At 36.0% G+C, this 22,225-nt stretch overlaps 1 protein-coding gene across 1 annotated transcript; it reads left to right on the top strand.

The window, feature by feature from the left end:
• The first annotated feature begins 1,167 nt into the window (after window positions 1-1,167).
• LOC117779756 lies at window positions 1,168-9,990 on the top strand. Its single transcript, XM_034616059.1, has 7 exons — window positions 1,168-1,210; window positions 4,128-4,208; window positions 6,911-7,184; window positions 7,733-7,938; window positions 7,999-8,254; window positions 8,644-9,188; window positions 9,279-9,990. Exons 1-7 carry the CDS (start codon window positions 1,168-1,170, stop codon window positions 9,512-9,514), a joined length of 1,641 nt encoding a protein of 546 aa, XP_034471950.1. The 3' UTR covers window positions 9,515-9,990.
• The last annotated feature ends 12,235 nt before the right edge of the window (window positions 9,991-22,225 follow it).

Raw genomic sequence — 22,225 nt, 5'->3', positions numbered from 1 at the left:
GCTGGTTTCGCCTTTTGTGGCACCCCTGTATTTATAATTACGTGTTACCTAAAATGTCACCACACAAACACACACACGGAAACGTAAATAAGTATTATTTAAATTTAATTTAACGCTGTATAGCATAATTTTAGGCTGCTTTTTGTTAGACAAAACCAAAGAAAAATAAAAAAAATGTTCCCTATACTAAAGATATTGTAATAGAAATAGAAAAAAGAAAACGTTGCAGGCGCTCGACCAATAAATTAATAGTTAAATAAACTTAGTTTATGTAAAAATAGAGCATGTGTTAATGGTTATACAATGATGATGATGAGATAAACACACAAATACAGTATCAAATGCCACACAATAATGTCACTCGTGTCTTTACAATTGTCATAATCATTAATAAATGTAAGTATGCCGTACTACTTTTTCTTCCCCTTTCTTCTACCACTTTGACCAGGACAAAAAGTGATGTCAATCAGACCGCACACAGCGCTATTGGCTGGTCGTTTATTATAGAGTATTAGCAATTTTTATATCGCCCACGGCGAGGTAATTACTTTAATTGTGCCTGGAACTGTGACAGGCGGCAAAAAGGCCACAGGACAACGATGACGTCGTCAGCATTGTCCTGTTCGTGCGAGAATTCTTTTATATTATTTTTTGTGGGGTTGATAGGCTTTGTACAGTGTACATACTTATATTTGGGTCAGGTTAAGATCATTACCATGCATTTATAAATTTAACATATGAATGCAGAATTAAATGAGTTTAACTTTTGGCTTGGGACGTTAATTATATTATTTGGTATGCGGAATTACAGGATATGGCACACTCGTTTAGAAGAGTTTAATTAAAATTAAATAATTAAATAAATAAATTTAAATATTAAATAATTTACAAAAAAATTTAATTTTCTTACAAAAAATTAAGAAATATTTAAAATGTAAAATACTGTCCATCTGTCATAATAGTAATAATTAAAGGGTATTTTAGTAGTCGTCAAATTTCAAGTTTCCAAACATGTTTGTCTTGTGCTTTGAAACCAGCTGAAAAATCAAAAATAAAATTAAATCTGATAAGCGCAAATTACAAAGTAAACTCAACAACACGCACACACACACACAAAAAGGTCTGCTCCTTTTTTTTGACTATGTGTGTGAGTATTTTCATATACATATGTACTTGAAGCTATTTGTGTGCGCCATTAACGAGGTCATTGGTAAGTAAGCTTGTTTGATGTGCTCGAGACATGTAATCCAGGCTGGGGCTCAAGTCAAACAATCGACACAGGCAAGTCTGGGCAAGGGGCACAGGGCGTGGTGAGTAGGCGGGATGGGACAACGTTGCGTATACGCGGTATGTGCTGGCTAAGCGAAGCCATGTCAATTTCGGCCAGATGGGGAAGGTTGACTGCTAATGACATGCGACTGCTGGTTGCCATGTCTTTCTATGCAAATCAGGATACTCGGCGACGGCCACTCAATTATGCGCCACACACTACATATTTTGCACCCACACACACACATAAATGTGCTTACTTCGACTACAAAAATTTCGTTGCCATCTTTCAGGCACATAGTAAAAACTTACTTTGGTTTTCTTTAGCCCAAAGTTCGGTCTTCACCATTTCAGCGTGCACATTGTCTTTTATCCAGCTCAGAGGTGGGCGTGGCAAATGATTTGGCAAACACATTTCAATTTGCGCTTTGTTTGCCTCTCTGCTTTGTCCGTGTCCTTTGTAGGGCTGTCTGTGAGGCAATCCTTAAAGCCTCATGGGAAACTTGCCAAAGAGTTTTACGGCGCCAACAGGTGTTCCAATTGTGAAAGACCTTGCCTCGTTTCTGTTCTGCTCCGTTCGGTTTGGTTCCGTGCTATTTTTAAGTTGAAAGCCTCATTAAATTTTTAATTAATGAAATTTGAGTGCAAGTTGTTCGCCAAGGGATTTGTCAAAACCGAGCTAAAATATTTAAAAAAGCCGACCAAGAACCTGGTGAAGGTTTATTGCTCAATTAATGTAGCGGTCACTGTCCTCTAATTCTGCTCTCAGGATGTGCCAACGTCATGTAAAACGCTGGTAACCCATTACATAATGACCAAATAACATATGTAGTTGACCTTAAAGTACCAACAAAAACTGTCATAAAATTAAGTCACTTTTTTATACCTTTCAATTTCTATACAAATATATATATGTATAAATATATAAAGTAAGTATATGTTAAGGCGCAATCCAATTATCATATGAATTGTGGACATAATCCATTATTAAATAGGAAATTACATTGCGTGCTAGTGAATTAACAAGTTCTAACCTGAAAATAGGCCAGCCCGATGTGATACTTATTTGGTCAGAGGGAGCACCCAAAAAATGTCCTTAACTTGTACACTTAATGCAACTAAGTACCTTAACTTAATGGAAAATATGGAATGTATAATTTGTAGAGGGGCAAGGCTTAAAAGCAAAAACTTTAATGGTATATGATTATTCACTTTTTATATTCATTAGGTGTAGCAAATCGAAAAAGGGAAATTAAATATGAATTAATGGTTGATCATATTTTCGTTTAACTTATAAATACCTCATTACCTATCATAAACAACATTGTTAAAGTTAACCATAAAAGGTATTCAGGTTTTCCCTTTCGTTCAACTAAATTTTCTATCCGATTATTTATCTAAAAACCTATTGTTAAAAATTTGGATCTTAATATAAGCCACTTAATATGTATTAGCTACTTAAAATCACAAAGAAAAATGAAAAGAAAACATCAAAAAATGCACCCACCAATGCGTTAAATTTGATTATGCAATAAAAACAGTTGTAAAGTTATTAATAATTCATACGTATATAACAAATTGTACAGCAAAAGCTCTACTTATTTATTTGTATAATCAAAGAGAAACTGCTTATTCGCCGTTTTTAATTGATTTCAAGCTGAAATTGACTACAAAAGCATACCTTTGAAAATATTTGTAATGAATAATGCCAATGCAAAAGCGGTGGCTAAAATTGTTCGCTATAGAAAACTAATAACAATAATATTGCTGATTAAGCATTAATCAAAGCAGCTGGGAAAAGAAACAATAGACAAACGCAGCCAAAAAGGGAAAGTGATTCTCTGCGTTCGTTTTCAATAACAACCACAACTTTAATAAGCCGCTTGTACGAGTTTGTCGCCTGCTTTAATTATATAAAAAGGTTTTTGCTTTTATCCCAAACTCAATATGGATTTTTAATTAAGCGCTTGTTTCATTTGAGAAAAAAAGTAAACGAAAAACACAAACAATTTTCCAAAAACCGATAAGCGGACGCTGATAAGAACTAGTCGTTCTATAACATTTCTGCTGTTAGGTTTTCGTATAATAACAACAACAACAACAATGAGAGCAGCAACCGCAGTCGCAGTCTACGTAAAACCGAAAGCATATGGCAAGCATATGATATGAGAAAGCTCTCTCACAAAAGCTCTGTCACTCACTCTCTCCTACTTGTTCTCTCTCACTTGCTTGAGCGGCCTTGGCATTCGGAACAGCTGTTTTTTTTTTTATATTTTGATGAGCTTTGTTCGCAGTTCAGTCGCAGCGCTGCTTTCAGTTGTGGGACGCCATCGAAGGCGTGCGGTTGTCGCTATTAACGTTGCGTTTGTTGTTTAAGTCTTTTGTTAAGTCAAACAAATGAAACGCGTAAGATAGAATCTATCTTTTGTTATTTATATTATTATTAATTTCACAGTGTGTTCAGCTGTGCAAGTGTATGTGAGCGTGTGCTTGACATATTGAATTAAAGTGAAACTTTGTGTCACAACAATAAACGCATATAATAATATTTATTTTTTAAAATAAAAATAATACAAGAAACGATAACAATTTGTGCCGCCCAATTGACAAACATTTTTGGATGCAACAAATTTCATAAATCAACCAAAAAAAAAAACAAAACAAAATAATGTCAAACAAATCAATGGCTGGCTGCAGCAGCAGCAGCTGCTTGTTGCTGCCGTTATTGCTGCTACTACTGCCGTTGCTGCTGCCGGCAATGTCAGATGCTGCCGCGGCAACAGCAACACGACGCGCCCGAATATCAGCAACCAGCAGAAGCAGCGGCAGCAGCAACAACAACAATGAGCCGTTGACAGAGCCCAAACAGTCGGCAGAAGCTCTGTCAAAGACAACGGCAGCAGTTGGAAAATTGAAAACATTTGCAGACAGCAAATATGGTGAGTCCTAAGGAAATAAGAAAAAAAAGGAATGAAACTACGTGCAACTGCCTCCCGCTTGCTGGGCAACTCTGTGGCAGCTTGTCTGGCATTCTGTTCTGTTGTTGCAAGCTGCCTAATTGCATTTGGTCACGATTTGTGATCTTGCAACGTGTGCATTTCTTATGGCCCAACGGCATGGCCTGTCTGCCCCAAAGGAGACCTTGTTTGCAACAGCCAGAGAAAACAGCAAGACGATCAACAACAACAGTGGCAGCCGCAAAAAAAAGGGTTGCCCTTGGCAGCGAAATTGTTTCACGCTTTCCGAGTGCATATAAAAAACAAAAGACTTAGGCAACGAACTTGCCGCTGGCACTAATTTTAGCTATTTTATGCCAATCAAGCGCTGCATGGTCGGGAAATGTACAAACGTTTCCTGCCCAGTCTAGCAACATCAATAACAACAATAACAACAACAACCGCAAAAAGAGGCCGCGGCCCCGCCCCAGAACCGCAAAACGTGGCGGAAATTGCGGCTGCTTTTAATGGTCAGTTGATGAGAGCAAAAGTGTCATTAGGCCATGTAAAATGTCAGTGCTTAGCCCGTTGGTAAGCCTTACTTTAAGACAATTTGCTGGCTATTAAACCGAATCCGAGCTATGCATTGCATAACACACACACACACACTCATGTCACACTTAAGTGCAACGTCATGTTGCAGTCACAACCGAAAAATCTCACTTATTCTTCAAGTGAAAAATATCATTAATCAGGCGATTTATATGCTGATGCTGCAACTTCCATGGTCAGTTTGTCATCCTCTGCTGACAGTTTCCAATCAATTTTTTAATGCTGTCATTGCCAGAAGAAGACGAAAAAGAGGAGGAGAGAATAAAGTTGTCGTCCAATGAAATTGCTCAGACGTCGCCACCTTGATGTGGCGGTTCTAATGGCATCTCAGAGCTCAGAATTTGTGCCAACTGTTTGCTAGCCTTGCATTTTCACTTTTCCATGTATATTTCTATTTATTTGATGTTGTTGTTGTTTCTTTTCTTTATTTGTTGTTGTTTGTTGTACACTCTGTGTGAAATTCGCCTAAACGCCGAATGCAACACGGAGGCGGCCTGGCGAATTCAAAATTGGTGTCAATGATTTCAACATGGGAAAAAGCACAAGCACTGGCAACACAAGCAAACTGCAATAACTACTTACAACCGCAACAGCAGCAGCAACAACAACAAAAACAACAACTTTGAACAAACAAGATGCTAGCAAACATCCAAACAACATTTCAGCTGCTTAGCACAGAAAATGGCATTTCTAATTGCACATTATGCAAGGTTCTGCAAAGTAGAAACGGAGAAAATGCACTTTAAATAAACAAGAAGAAAATAAAAGGAGAGGACGGAGAATAAGAAGAAGTTGTTGTTGAAGATATGCCTCAAATGTGGCATTGATTTGTGCCACAGTAAATTAGAAATTTCGGTGCAATTACTTGACTTGAATTGCGAGTTATTTAGCTCATTGCTGGCATACAAAATAGACATGAGATAAGTCTTAATCTAAAAAAAAATAGTTTTCACATCAAAAATGTGCTTACATTTTATAGTCTTAATTTTAATTAAATTTGTGTCTTAAATTTGAAAAATTATAATACGTTCGGCAGTTATTTTCATTTTATTTTTAATATTTCTTTTTGCAAGTATATTGCCAACCACAAGTAATAAGACTAAAAGTTAAAAACATGTTTATAGTAAATTTCTTTAATTTTCTACATCAAAACATAAATAATTTTATTAAGAATTCTAATACAATTATGGATTTTCATGTTTTTTATATTATTACTTTATACTTCAATCTTTTTGTGATTTTTTGCTAAATTGTATGATGAAGATATATATAAAATTTATTTTTTTATTTTTTTTTTGAGCTTCTTATATATATGTTTTGTTATTATATTTTCATTAATGTAAAGACTAGATTTTAATGTTTTTTTTTTTATTATTACCCAATTAAACGAAATGATTTATCGACCATTCGATCATTAACAGATGATGCTTGCTGAACATGATTTATGTATAAAACGCATGTCTATTTGAGGCTGCTGTTTGTCATAAACCTAGAATTGGCTCCAGTTACCAATTACCATCTGTTTTGTTGCCAATCTACTTGACTCTTTCTTGGGACCGTTTGGCACTTAATGTGATTTCATATAACTCACAGCTGCTTGCGTCTTTAATCTGTTAGCTGGACATGCTAATTCCTGGCACACTTTCAGCCGAATCGACCATCACCTGTGGTGTAACCAGACAACCAAAACAACAACTACAGATCTTAGCCCAGGTAGTAGCAATGACTTGACTTAAAAAAAAGAAAAGAAAATAAAAATCAAAACTAATGTAAAAGCGAGTCCGTGTGGTAGACTACTTTTTTTTGAAAAACAAGTTCTTAGATTCCCTCTTGCTGCTGATCTTCCCCCTCCTTCGCTTTTGTCTTTTACCTTTTGCTGTTAACTGATTTGCATGCAGGCAGCAACATCGACTTGGGCCTTCAATGAACTAACAGCTAACAACAACAACAACAAGAACAGAAGCAGCAGCAAAAGTAGCAATTGCAGTTTCAGTTGCAGTTGCATCTGCAGTTGACTAACCCCATTTTAGCTATATGTATGGTATATATGTGAGTAACCCCCCTTTTGGGAATACCATTTGGGCCACTTGCAGAGATACGCGGTGTTGCTGGTGAACCAAATTACAAATCGGTGAATCTGACCTGGGAAGTTGAGTTCGTGACGTCGGCCCATGACACAGATACCAATAATAGGAATGCCAATGGGCCAATGAATGTGGATGTGGACGTGACAAATATGAGCAATGATGTGGAACCACCCAGAGCCTTTCAGATCTTCTACTGTGAAATGCAGAACTATGGACCACAGCGTTGTCGCGTCAAGTTGGTGAACGGCACCGCCGCCGAATTGCCCGAACTGGATGCCGAGTAAGTTAAGATTGCAAAAAAGAATTGTGACAAATAATGCTAGCAGTAGTTATTAAAACTTGAACAAAAATTTCGGAAAACTTGTAATTATTCCAAGCAATTTGGAATAAATGTGATGGATATTTAAATTGTGCAATTAAATTCGATATAAAAATTTGAAAGTCAAAAGTCCAAGCCAAAAGTATTTCATTACTAGTCGCACTCTTTCCAAATACTGTTTGGTTTTTGCCTAAGCTTAAGAAATACTCTAAAAAAGAATACAGTCGGAAATAATATTTATTTCAAAAGAAAATTCAAACAGAGTCAGAAAATGTATAGCTACCTTTTCATAATAAATATTAATGAACTAGTTTTTTTCTAATTTTTGCAATGAAAATGTCTTTTCTTATATAACTTTCATAGCTTTTATTTTCATTATATCTATCGTCCATATGTAGGTTTCGTTAAACATAAATCTTAGTTTCAACTCTTACCAAAATATTCCGAAATTTTTTGAGGTAGCGTTGATCCAACCAACATTTGTTAACTTTGCTCTTCTATTCCTCCAGCACTCAAGTGCAACACTTTGCGGCAGCTGTGGACAATTTAAGAATGGCCACCAGATACAGCTTCCACATACGTCCCATGCAACAACGACGCCTACGCAGCAGCAGCGCCCGCGCCGAGTTCCATGATGAGAACGAGATTGAAAGTGCGGGGAGCAGCACGGGGACACATTTGGCTGGTCAGAGCATCATTATACCCACCAAGGGCTGTAAGTACAGATCACAAGTGAGCCATACATCTCACTTATTGCCTCATTTTCGCATTTTAGTCTCGGCTCATGCCACACAATGTCTGGCGCATGCCTCAGAGATTGAAGTGGAAACTGGTCCATATTTTGGTGGTCGCATTGTCGTTGATGGCGGCGACTGTGGCATCAAGGGAAATGCCAATGATCCCGCCGATAAGTACACCATGCGTATTGATCACAAGCTTTGTGGCAGCATGGTTAAGCCGGAGACAAACACCGTGGAGACTTTTATCACAGTGCAAGAGAATCTGGGCATCTTTACACACAGCACGAGACGGTGAGCGAGAGAGTGGGGGAAAATACTCGGGAAAATCAAGTTCAGAATAATGTGTTTAACTGCCTCACCACCAGAGTATATTCAAGCCCAAAATTTCTTAGATTTAATTAAATTTATAAAGTATTTAAAAATAAAAATAACAAATTTTGTAAGTCATTTAAAATGTGTAATAAAAAAATCAACAATTTTTAAAATAATCTTATCTAAGAATATTCAGTCGTATTTTCAAATAAAATTGATTAAAGTACTTTTTGAAGAGAATTTAAAACAAAACCCCTTTCAGCTAGAGGAGTGTATAATTTTAAAGGCTTCAAATATTTTTTTTTACTGTTTATTTAAAAAATATTTTTTTTGCTAACCATACTTTTTGTGTGTATTTTGTATCTCAGCTTTGTGGTGGTCTGCAGCTATCAATCGGGCATACAAACAGTGCGTGCCAGCTTCACAGTGCCCGGCAAGAACGCGGGCGTTGCAGCTGCCGTGGAGCCCAATGATCCCTTCCAGCCGGATGACGAACGTTTGGGCCGAGAACTGCGACACATGCGCTATGTGAATAAAAGCGAACTGGTGCTCAAGGAATCAGAATCGGAGTCAACGGAACAGGCTGCTGTGGTCAGGGAAACAAAGGAAATGGAGGCGGAGCAAGAGCAGCAACTGGAGGAGGAGGAGGAAGAAGAGCAACAACAGCCGGAGCAACAAAAACCACTCACTGCCAATCGTCAGCAGGGACGTGCTTTGAGCCTCTCCAGCCTCAATGATGTGAACAACTTGGCCGAATCGGAGGTGGAGGTGGAGGCGCCGGCACAGGGCCGACTGTTGGAGCAGCTGAGCACAAAGTATGCCAAACTGGTTGTGGATCAGGGACCAGGGCATGGCTACAATGGAGCTACCTGGACGTCCGCTCGGACCAAGGCGGATGCATATGATGATGAGTGTAAGTAGATGCATAAATGGCAAACTGACAAACGTGATTGTTGCAACTTCTGCATCTCTCTCTCTCTCTCTCTCTCTCTCTCTCTTGCAGTCTATGCAGCCTCTCTGCGTTATATAAGCGCCAATCTGGGCAGCGTGCTGGTAACTGTTTCCATATCTGTGATAATCATCAGCATTTGCATCGTTCTGTTGCAACGTCAACGATTGCGCCCCAACAAGAGGCAATCGCATTTGGCATCATCTCTTGCCTGCCCCCCCGCCGCACATCTGCCGCACAAGACGCTGCCCCGTGCACTGCAGCATCAGCAATATCAGTGCACCTTGTAGACACCAACCTTCAACCGTCTTCGACTCCGTATCCACCTTCACCTTCACCATCACCATCACCTCCATCTGCATCTCGTGCTCGTGCAACAGCCGTGTGGCATGCAGCTAACTATGCCCACTTGTCTTGCTGAATGCAACACAAAACAACGTTGCCCCCTGGCAACTCTGGCTAACCCATTTAGCTGAAGACGACTGGGCATAGCTGGGCCAGTACTCGTACCACCTTCACCTTCAACATCACCATTCCCTTCAACACTCTCCTCCATTCTCCAATTGAAGACTCAGCCAACGGTACTCACGGGATCGACTGCGGCAATAACAGCGGTTCTAGCCCACATGAATTTTGTCTCGTACTGGCGTTTAGCAAAAGCCGTAATTTATGCAAATTTGCAACAACAACATATACTTAATTTTAGACTATTTCTCTTAGCTGTGCAAATTTGATATGATTCTAGTATTTAGTATATTTGGATTTAAGAAAAAAACACAGCGAGATTAGCATTTAGTATCTTAGCTCTTAAGTTTTTGTATAAACTTATTTAATGAAAAATAAACGTACTTATATTTCTATTTTTTACAAATGAAAAATTGTGTTCAGTTTGGAGTTTGTTTATTTCCATTTCAGCAAAACGAGTTTAAGAAAGAGACTATAAGGAGCATAATAAAAGTATGTTAAAACAATTTTGTATCTATTCTTAAATTTTTATAACAGTCGGAAAACAAAAATTGCAATTTTTCATACTTTTATGAAGAGGAAAAAAGCTGCGCTACCTATAACTTTAAAAACTAATTTTAAAAGGTATTTATATGCCTAAAGCTGTTTTTATTTTATAAAGAATAGAGTAGAATGTCTTAGAATTAATTACAGGGTATCTCCCAGTGGAATATGCCCCTCTAATAAATTTCAGTTTTTGCAAATTTATGACTGTTTAATGTTAGGAAGAGCACTTTTATAGTATTTTCCAGGCCAATAAATCTCTTCGTTTTGCAATCTGCCATGCACTGCCCCAAAGGCACCTATACAGCGTCATCATTATCATCATCGTTATCACCAACAACTTTATTCAAAAGTCGTAACATATAAACGGTGGAGTTAAGTTTTTGATGAAAAGCTTTTCTGTAATGATTCCAACAAGAATATAAATGTCGTTGCGTTTTATGAGTTGGAGCAAGCAACAACAACAACATGTTATGAAATTATGTTAAGTGCAGAAGAACAACAATAACAACGGCAATTGCAAGAGCAACAACAACGGATAATGGACAATGAACAAACGGACAAAAGTAACAGTCAACGGACAATTTGCATGAAAGTGGCACAAAACGTTGTCAACAAAGTTTTCAGTTTTGTTTTCTGGGTTCTTGAACGGAAGCCGGCAGATAAACCAACAACAACAACAAAGAAAATAATAATAATAATAATAATAATAATATTGACAAGAAAACAAAGCGACAAACATATGCTTTAACTTCCAACTCCCAACTTCAACTTCCAACTTCAGTTTGCCCAATATGGAGAAATGTTCATCCGAAAACTTTCTGATTGAAGTGTCTAGGAAGGGGAAGTGCTTAAATGGATTTTGCATATAAAAGCCATTAGGCATTTTAAACCATCATCAGCAAGCATGATAATTATTATCATGTTGATCATAAGAAAGGTCCATTGTTGTTGGTCTATTATTATTAGAACACAAAAACCAAGTGAGCGTTAAGATCGCCAAGTTGGAAAAAACTTTCTCATCAACAGCTGGAACTGACTGTAAGATAGAGACTGAAACTGTCTTGGACATGGACTTCACCTTCACCCATTTCAATGCAATCCACTCAAATTTCACCCACAATGCGTTCTAAGTTGATTAGCATGTGGCATAGATAAATCTTAGGAGTCTTTGGGCTTCCGTTTCCCTTTGTCGAAAGATATTGCGAATGCTTTCAATGTTTAGGAGAGCATAACGTTGTTGCAACTTATTAAAAGATGACTTGGTGCTGGCTTGAGACTAGACTAGTAGGCATAATGAGGCCAACGATCTTGGCCAGAAGCAACCAAACAACTTAATGAGACACCAACTTCGACCGCAGCCCCATAGTCTCCATAGTTGCTGCTTACTCTTTTGTTGTCTCTTTGACATTAGAATGCGAGCGACTCACCGACGAAAGTAAAAATTGTGAAAGTTTTCTTCTTTTTCTATTATTTTCCCTTATTTTTTCAAAACTTTTTTTGTAAGCGTAGCTTAGCTCTTAAATTGCTTTGCCAAAAAAAGAAAATAATAATAATTATAATAACCATACGCATTAAAATCTGCCAGTACACAAGATCATTATTCTTGCTTACTTGGGCAACACTGTGCAACAACATTCCGAATTGAATTGAAAACTCAAAAATATGATATTATATAAATTCTAAGATATTACACTGATAAAAAAAATGTTCTAAAATCAAGATTTTGGTCTCAGAACTAAGATTTTTGGTCTAAAAAATGCGTCGAGAACATCAAATTCTTGAATTAAGAGAACACATCTTGATTTTAAGAACATTTTAAATAAGACCAAGTTCTTACTTTAAGAATAAATGTTCTTAAAATTAAAATCAAAAAATAAAATAAATGAAAATTATTTTTTATATATATATTTTTTTTATTTTTAAATTTTGATTTATTTATATTTAATTCTGCTTTAGTAATTTTATAAATGTTATTTTAATTTGTTACGAGGGGGATTCGAACCGCCGCCTACTGCTTCACAACTGAAGCGGCCTCTCTAACCAGAGCGCCACGGTGCCATCATTTGTTTGATACGAAATAGTACCTATTTATACTTTCCTAACAATTTAAGATTTTTATTCTTATATTAAGATTTTTAGATTTTTTAGATTAATAATCTTAGTTTTAGTAATTTGGTCTTAAAATAATCTTATTTTACGAACAAAATATTTAAGATGAATGTTCTTGATTTTAGAACTTGGTCTTTTTTTTCAGTGTATTGTTACTTGAAAATTAAATTAAAGGCAGACACAAATTAATTTAATTTAGACTTTCATTCACCCCACATAAGTAATTTTTTTTTTAATATATAAAATATAGTTTGATTTATTTAAAATAATACAATTTTCCAGACGATCAGAAATTAGTTAAATTTTTATTCCAAGCACGCTTCATTTCAAATACTTTAAGGAAAGGGTTTAAACTGTTTTTCAAAAATTTTTTCTGAGCAGAATTGATTTTTAAATATAACGTAGTCGATTATTTCTCATTCAATTGCTTAATGTTATGTTGCCTAGTGTAATCAGTATTAAGCAGCATTACAATTGAAAATTATAAACCAAAGTCGCGCAACGCGCAGCGTGAACAAATTTCCATGGACAATTAGGTAAAAATTGCGGGTACACCTAAATATTATCAGATTATAGTACCCCTAGATCTGACATCATTTGGGTGTAATTATTGCAATTTGTGTATCAGATTGGGAAATTTGTGTCAGCTCCAAGTTGAGAGTTGTTGTCGGTGACAAGAAATGGGTTATCTCTGGGTAAAAATGACCTAGGCACTGTTATTACAAAAGAACCACAAGAATAGAACATTCTGGGCCAATGGCAGCGGCACTTTTAATGATTATGATTATGAATTTTGTGGTTTGCTTAATGGACATAGATCGGTGTCAACATTTGGGATAGAGAACCCGCAACTGTATTGTGACACGGTAAAAATGTGTCAGGGAACACCAAACTAAGCTATGCCATATAAAAAAATTTGTATAAAAGTCAGCAAAAGAAAATTGTTGGGAAGAAAGAAAAGTGTTGAAAATTATAAAAGGGAGAGCCAATATCTTGTAAGAAATTGTATAGTTAATCTAAACAACTGACAGTTAATATCGTAAAAAATTTAATGACAATTCGCCCAAGGTACAGTTCATTATTTTGAGTTAATAAAACTTCTGGTCATTGAGTACATTTTCACTTGCAATTATTTTATTTTCTCATTTTACTTCATTTTTACTTGGAACTTAGAGGAAGTACAACTAAATGCTTTGTCATTTGAATGCACTGAGATTTCCGCATTAATTTAGCATTACTTTGAGATTTTTAGAAATTATAATAATGGCCAAGCTTTCGATTTCTAACCTAAGTAAGGAAAGAAGTCGTAAAGATTTGATTATAGCTTATTTATGTTTAACCTTTAGATTTCTCTCGAGCTCACTTATATTGTAGATTATTTGAAGCTTTCGTTGAAACCTTTGGTAACTCTTCTGATCTCTACGGTTGAGTAATTTCGTAATTATCTCTGTGTGCTCTTGATCCAAGTTTATATCGAACTCATTGAAAGCATGACTAATCTCGTAGCAGCAGGCAAATATTTAATGGGTTCATCGAAGGAGACACACTTTCGCCCCAAAAACAACGAGATATGCAATTATTTTGGGCTACAAATGGAAAGAAACCCAATAGAAATTAGTAAGTGCGAGAGGTAGAGAGAAATAAGCACAAATAAGCAGCGCAATTGTGTGGGAATTTGGAGCAGATTCAATGAGAAAATTACTTAATGTGCCAGCTGAAACTGGAGTTGGAGTAGCGTTACGAATTAAAATTGGCACACAATAGTTTTGTGGTTGTACTCTCTGAAATCTCCCACAATTTCCACAGCTCGTAACGTATCTCAACTAGAGTCAGCTCCAGACTCAGATCCAGATTCAGAGAGCCAGCCCAGAACCAAGTTGACGGCAATAATAAGACAAAACCTAACGGCTTCGCATAGAAATTTGAATCAACTTAAGTTAAAGTATCTTTGCTGCAACGGAAGCTTGAAGCTGAAGCTCAAGCTGAAAGTTGGCTTCTTTCTAGCCGAAAAAAATATAAAAATAAATACAAAATTTGCGCAATGCCCAACGGTAAATTGAAATACGCAGTTGATTAGCTAGACAGGGGGGCGTGGCAGTGTGGTTTGTAAAGCCAGTGAATGTCTCTCTCTCTAGGCGTTTGTTGTTGCAGTTTTTGTTGTTGCTTTTGTCATTCAGTTGCGGCAGCGCCACCAAACATGGCCCAAAACGCACATGGCATGGCCACTAATTTTAAAGGCAAGCGCGTCAAGAACAGTTATGAGCTGGGAGCGTTGGGACTGAGACTGGAATTGGGATGCGCCACATGCCACAAGAAACATACTTTAAAATACACTTAAAAATGTGCGACGAAAACTAAAAAAAAATAAATAATAAGAAAAAAGAAACGCAAGCATTGAATAAGTCAATGTAGCTAATGCTGGTTTAATAAACACCCTGTAATTAAATACCAAGTTGCAAAAGGTATTTAACATTTGACATACTCTTAATTAAAATCAGGTTTTTATAAATGGAATCTAAATAATAAATAATATAACGTAAATATATTAAAAATATATTTATTTTAAATTGAGTGTGATTAACTCAATTTATTTATTTATTTAATTAAATAGATTTTCATGAAATATCGACAGCTCAACCCATCTGACAATATATGCATCTCGGCTGGTCCTACATACCATAGAAATTATGAAATATGCAAACTCACCCCTGAAAAAAGCTAAAAAGAAAAATATGTATCAAAACAGTAGGTTTGGTTTATGAATTTTTAGTTTGTTGCCTAGTGCAATCAGCAATGCATTTTATTAAATTTCACGAAAATTTGCAGAGTTATGACAATGCAGTTTTACAATCTTTCGAATTCTATTTTGATTTCAACACATTGTTCTTAGCAACGGGTTAAGTGCTGTGATTGTTATTTCAAGCTTGTAACTGCCATCCATGTCGCTGAGATGCGTTTCAAACATACCTTCCAGTTTAAATGGCCTGTAAACGAATTTGGTCTACAAAAATTAAGGAAACATTTAAATATATTGTTAAGAAGTGAAATTTGAAGTTCTTACTCCTGGTTCCTTTAAGCATTTGTATTTTATTGATGCTGCATTATCAACATATTTTAGCCAGGATTTGTACCAATGCTGATTTTTATCCCACATAATAGAACAAAAATCTGGCAAATTCAATGAATACAGAGTGGAAAGCCAAATGTTTTTTTTTTTGTATATATAAAACTGTTATATAAAAACTGTAAATTTTAAATCACCTGAATGATATCCGTAGGCTGAATATCCCACACTGTAATTGCATTCCCTGATAAAAAAAACTGCTTCGCCATCCCAGTGAAAGTTTAGTTCAGACAATTTAAAAATGCCATTAATATTTAGTACTCCTTTTGGTGGATCTGGACAATCGTCAAATACTTCGTCATTCTGAAAAATAATTTTATATTTGTAAGCACTTGCAAAGTTAACGTATGCCAAAAGTAAGATGGGCACACCCAACATCACACTGTTAGACCACATTCAAAGAATGATTTTCAGTGCTTATATAGCGGAAATAGCAACTGTATTTCGACTTAAGAGTTGTGTTAATTGATTATCAAGCTATGTGTTCTGATGTAAGCAACGATTGACGATTTATCACTATATGGATTACCGTTGCATGCTCTTCCTGAATATTTATAACAACATTTTAAATTTTGTATGATTACATTTTTATCAACACGCCATCATAAAAATTCGATTCAAAGGTGTTAACACACAAAATAAGCATTTGGCTTGGTTTGTTGCGTGTTGACCAAATTTGTTTAATATCGGTTTACTAAATCAGATAGCTGTCATTGGAGCAATCAGTCGAAAATTTAATGTAGTGTTCAGCAAGGGCATCAAATATTCGGCGTGCTGACACACATCTATGGGCCTAGGTATACTATAGGGTACCTTATTATCGAGTGCGTTCGACTTGACGCTTTTCGAAAACTTCAAACCATCAATCTTTTGTCAAATCTATTTCAAATCAATTTCATCATTATTTTACCTCTATTGCATCAAAATTGCTACATTACATTTTCTTCCATCAAATTAAATAATTATAAAAATATAAAAGAATCTTTTCTGACTTAGCTATAACTTAGCTATACGCAATCATTAGTCAACACGCCCGCTGCACTTCACTGTGCTACAGGGTATACAGAAAGTACAAAACGAGGCGTTTGCTGGTTAAGTTACGCGGCGCATTGCGACACCGACACGCGGATTGGCCCAGGCATTGGCTACGGCTACAGTTGGTTATACGTGTATGTCCAATGTACATAAGTATTTGTTGTAATATGTTGTTGTTCTTGTTGCGCTGCCTTCCCAATATTCCCCTTTTGAGAACCGAGCGGCGTCAGATACAAATACAAAGTTGATAGAGACATAGCTCGCATGCACTGATGCAGGAAACCAGCGAGGCAGCTCAGCAGGTGCATTGCAATGGCAATAATACGAGTCTATGTGGCACAGGTTTGGTGGCATGTACTTTGCCTCTCTGGGCCACAGCTTTAAATGCGATGCGTGCAACAACAACAATAACAATAACAACAGCTAGCAGGTTTTTATTTACGCTAAATTATGTTCTAAGCGACGTCGCAAGTGCAGCAAGTTCACCAAGTTATATAGTCTATATGTAAATATGCATATAATTTTTCTTTTTATTTATGGCCTAGACAATTTCTAGTTACGTCTGATTCGTAAAGCTTGACTGGCAGTGTCAAATTATGAGGTACGCAGTCAGACGAAGATGTCAATGACCAACTCATGACTAAATTTACATCCTAGAATGGGAAAAATGGTTTTATTTCCTCATTAATGTTCTCATTAGTTGACAAAGTAATGCATTTGATTTGACTGTACGAAATTGTGGCAACTCTCGGTAATTATGTTGGCAGTTAAAAATCATTAAGAGGATCGGAAAACTGTTAACTTCATATTTATAGTAATTATCTAATGACAGCTTCACTGTGATTAAAAAGCCACAATTTAATGTGTGACAAAAACGCATTTGCTCACTTAAAAAAATTTTAAATGTGGCTTAATTTATTAGTTGGCAATTGAAATAAATAGAAGATACGAAACTAAAGTAAGTAATGAAAAAAAATGAAACTGAAAATAATATATAAAAAATCAAATATATTAAAATCGCTTTTAAAACTTAGCATGAAAATTAGAACATTTTGACGATTAATCTTTATAAAAATCTTTATTTAACTGCCTTGTGATTATCAATTGAGCACAACTAATAAATTTTAAGTAATACTATATATAGCAGAAGAACTTAATAAGATATCAGGTGAATCCGATTACTATTCATTTAAACTGAAAGCTGACACCTAATACTCAGGAAGTGAAAGCAGATACTAAAAATCAAGAAAAGTTCTGCATAAAATCAACTTTAATCGGAAGTTAGCAGTAAACCCCCGCTAACGAATGGGTTTAAAAGCATTTAAGTAATAGAAAATCTAAGAAATTAGCGACCGTTAAGTGCATTTCCTCTTAAGTACAAAAAAAAAAACAAATCAAAGCACTCCAGCTACTCGTAATTTGTGTCTCGATTCACATGCTTTTTATTTCTCACCTTTATTTAACAACGTTCTGCTTAGGTCCATAACTTAATTTATGTTGCAACCGTCCACAATGCAATTCACTATCAAATTTTAAAAGCGTATCGGGCTGTCCAGAAAATCCATTCAATTTCCAAGATTCCCAAGACTTTAAAAAAGTCAATTTCCCGACATTGAACATAAAAATAGTCATAAAATAAAGCTAAGACTCACACACTGGGAGCATACACAATAACAACATTTGAAAACAATGCAAACGTTTTACTAACTTAATTCTACGACTGGTCTAATCAACGCACACATACGCAGGCACACACACAGACACACATTCACGCACGCGCTTAATTACCAGATTAATAAGCTCCATTGTGAGTGAGCGTGAAAATGAAAGTGCTTTCAAGCTATGGAATTGCCAAAGTGCGGAGGGGGGTGCAACAACAGGGGGAGGGCAGTTCAGTGGTCTCTGCGCATGCGCGTGGCAAGTTGCCGTTGCCGTTGTGTTGCACTACAAATTTGTCTTGCAGCCCCGTTAGAGTATGTGGCTATAACACATAGACAACGCTCTTGCCTGATTTTCTATTGTTTGCTTTTAATTTTTGACGTGCTCACTGCGCAGCGCAATTAGACCTCAGGCTAAATTAGTTCGTGATCAGTCAGCCTAGCGGTTCATGATCATACTATGCAGATACAACTATAAACAACTTTATATACTAAGTATGTATATCAATTTTGTGCCGAATTTTAAGAGACCATAACGAATAGAAGTTAATTAAAAGTATTTATAATACTATTGTGTATATAAGTCTGAATTCAGATACACCACGCAGTGTTTGGGCCCAAAACAAAATGTAAAACCAAAGAATTCCTATTTATCAACTACAACTAATCATAAATATTTAATCGTTCGATTTCAGTGTATGAATAAAATTAAATTATTTTCTCAATTGAATAAAGTGACTTAATTTATTCTATAAAATATACCAGTAACTAAATATATTATTAATATTACAAATTTAATTAAATGAAATTTCATGACCACTGACATTTTGTTTGCTTGTTTTAAAAATCAGTTGTCCCCAAAATATCTAGAGATTTGTGGAGCCCATCTGCTTATAATGATTTGTGTAAACGTTTTCTCGCTTTTAAGACACTTTAAGATGCTTTAAGAAATTCAAATAAATTAAATTATCTTTACTTATTTTTTTTTTAAATACTTTTGACCTAAAGCACATATAATTAGGGCAGCTAAACTAAACTTAAATATTTAAAAGTGAACAACTCAAAGTTGGGTGTCAACTGTGCTTTCCACAGCACTTAATACTCAGTTTTAAAGCGAACAATTCAAGAGCTTGTCATCAGTAGCTGAAGAGGCAGCTTAAGTCGTCTCCTCTGCATACCTCGCAACTGTAATTAGGGTCACTTGACTGTGGGCTTGAAGCTGGACCCGCAGCAGCCACTGTTACCCTAATGGGCTAACACTGGAGAGGGGCTTCACTGTCAGAAAAGATCTACGTGGTTCCGTCAAATGACAGCTGTCAGATGTGGACTGGTAAATTCACATATGCCCTATATAGGTAGGCACAATAGCAGCTGAAACATGGGGCAGGGAATATCCATCAAGTGTCGCAGCGAGTTTGCATGCCACGTGAATTGGGTTAGAAGCATCGCATTTCACAGAGTCAGACAATCTGCCAATCAGTGGAATTAACTTATTGCTATACCAATCGGATAGCATAAAAATGAGTTAATGCAAAAGAGAGTAACCCAACCATCCATCCATCTATCCAGGTATTGATGATATTTTGTCAGACTGATGTCTACGCTTTGCTTAATGCCGCACGCTACATACATACATATAATGATGATATTCATGATGAGCTGATGATGGGGTTCCCCTTTCCTCTCTCCTGTTTCCCAATCAACCCGATTCCACTTGAGCTTATTCTCGACACTGTTCACGCCAATCTAGGTCACTTACTCGAGCATCGATATGTGGGGAAAAGTGTTATTATGCTCTATCTGCTTTAAGTCATTAGAAGACTTAAATACAATTGATACACAAAAAAATACTTGCTCTGTGTCTAAAGTGAGAAAAATGAGAGAAGCGCTTAAAAATGCATACAAGATTTTATACTCTAATTTATGTTTAACCATTGCCAAATTATTTCTATATTTCTAAATCCCCGTTTCTCCATGTCCGGTAAAACTAAAATCAAACAGTAATTGAGTTCATTATGTGTGGGTATAACTTTGGACTGCTGAACTCGTTAATTAACTTATTGAGTTAAATGCATAAATGCAATAAACGAGTTCATTAGTAGTAACAATTTAAAATCAAAATTCAAATGCAACATAGAAACTAGAAACGTAAATTTTATCGTGGATGCGTTTAAGTTAAAAGTAGAAGCACATGATTGTACTAATAAATTTTATGTTAACAATAATTTTTATTGCTATTCAGTATTATACTGAGGTCCTTAAAGTTATACTTAAAATTGAAAAATAAATTAACAGACCAACAATTCATTTGTAAAGCATTTTTAAAGAAAAAGGTAATTTATATTTTCAAAATTATGCCTCAAAGCTCATTAGATACTCAACACATGTCAAGCCCGAAAGTTCCCATCATAAAGTATTTACTCGAACTTAAGTACTCTAATAAAAATACTCGCTAAACTAACTAAAAAATCTCCATTACTTAATGGTAAGAGTTTCGTTACCAAGTATAAAAAAATCTCGGAGAGGTTTATGGCCATGTGTTTAGCTAATAACAATAGTTAAACCAAAGTAGACAAATACGAGTACAGAGAGTAAACTCTGGCTTTTGTGCAGCCACAAGATGAGTGACATTAGAAATTATAATATCATTTTCTAAATATAAAACCGGCCAAAGCACGAGACGAAGACCAAAACAACAACATAAAATTGAGTTGCAACCAAATGGCGTTGACTTGACAGACATGTTTGGCAGGCGGAAAGGAGGAAGAGGAGCTAAAGGAAAATAAGAATGAGGATGGGGAGGTAAAGCTGTAGCAGCAGCTGTATATATGGGTTAACTATATATGCGAATAAAGTGGAGCGAGTCTTTAAGGCGGAACTCAAAAATCTGTGCAGGCTATTTGACTCTTGGGCGATTTTCCCATTTAGCAACTATTATTTTTGGATAAAGTTGCAGCTGCAACAACAGCAGCCTTTGGGCCAATAAATGTCGACTGCCGACTTTACTCTGCCTTTTGTCTGTGTTAAATTGCAAGGCATAACATAATTGGTAATTATTAATAATTAAATTTATGCTAGTAAGAGTTGTAGAAAATATGAAAGACAAGCGGGCCAGAGGCGCGCTAATGATTGTCATTAAAGTTTTTAGCTTTAGTCAAAGTCACAAATGGTCGACCATTTATTTAAGCAGCTGCAGTAAATTTTTGCTAACAAGCAAAGGGCGGGATGAGGAAAATGCCTCACGGACCGAAGAGTTTTTCCAGTTGTGGCAGCGAAAACTTCCGTCATCGTCATCCGGCGACCAAAACAAAACAAATGTGAGAGACACTGAGACAAGCTGAGATTAGACTATGTGTCCATGTGGCAAGGAAGGAAGTGGAAGTGACACATACTCCACATGCTTCAGTCCAGTCCAGCAGAAAAATGGATAGACAGACTTGACATTGTTCTCAACTCCTTACTGACATACTGAAATTGTTTTGCAAACTGCCAGACTGACTGAGTGCCAGATTCAGAGACACAGCGCTTGTCACTCATTTGTCGCCAGCTACTTGATTGTAATCTCATTATGTACGCCATGTCGCCGCAAACTGACGAATGTATCTTTCGGATACAGCTACAGCTTGGCACTGTGTGAAGCAGAGCAGAAAATAAGAGCATTAAAAAACTATGCGGCTAAATTGTCAAGCTAACAATTTGCAGTTATACTCAAACATTGTTTAACATTGCTTCGCACTACGTAAACAATTTTCGTCCGAGTTAAGATTATTATCTTAATCCCACTGCATAGTTAACTCTCTCAATTGTACAATTAAATTTTCTTATATATAAATTATTAAGCATACTGTAAATATATAAAAAAAACTAGCTGAGCACTTATAACACTGCCAATTAAATATGCATTAATGAGCTTTTGAACTATGCAATTAAGATTTATTAACTCGCCTAAAAGCAGCAATAAAATGTCGATTATTTACATGTTGCTTAAAAGTATGCTATAAAAAAATATTATAGCAAAATTTATGTAGTTGCTGTTACAAACCATATAAAAATGATCTATTAAA

This window comes from Drosophila innubila (assembly GCF_004354385.1).
Source record: "Drosophila innubila isolate TH190305 chromosome 2L unlocalized genomic scaffold, UK_Dinn_1.0 4_B_2L, whole genome shotgun sequence".
NCBI classification, from domain to species: domain Eukaryota; kingdom Metazoa; phylum Arthropoda; class Insecta; order Diptera; family Drosophilidae; genus Drosophila; species Drosophila innubila.
This window is presented reverse-complemented; position numbering and strand designations above follow the sequence as displayed.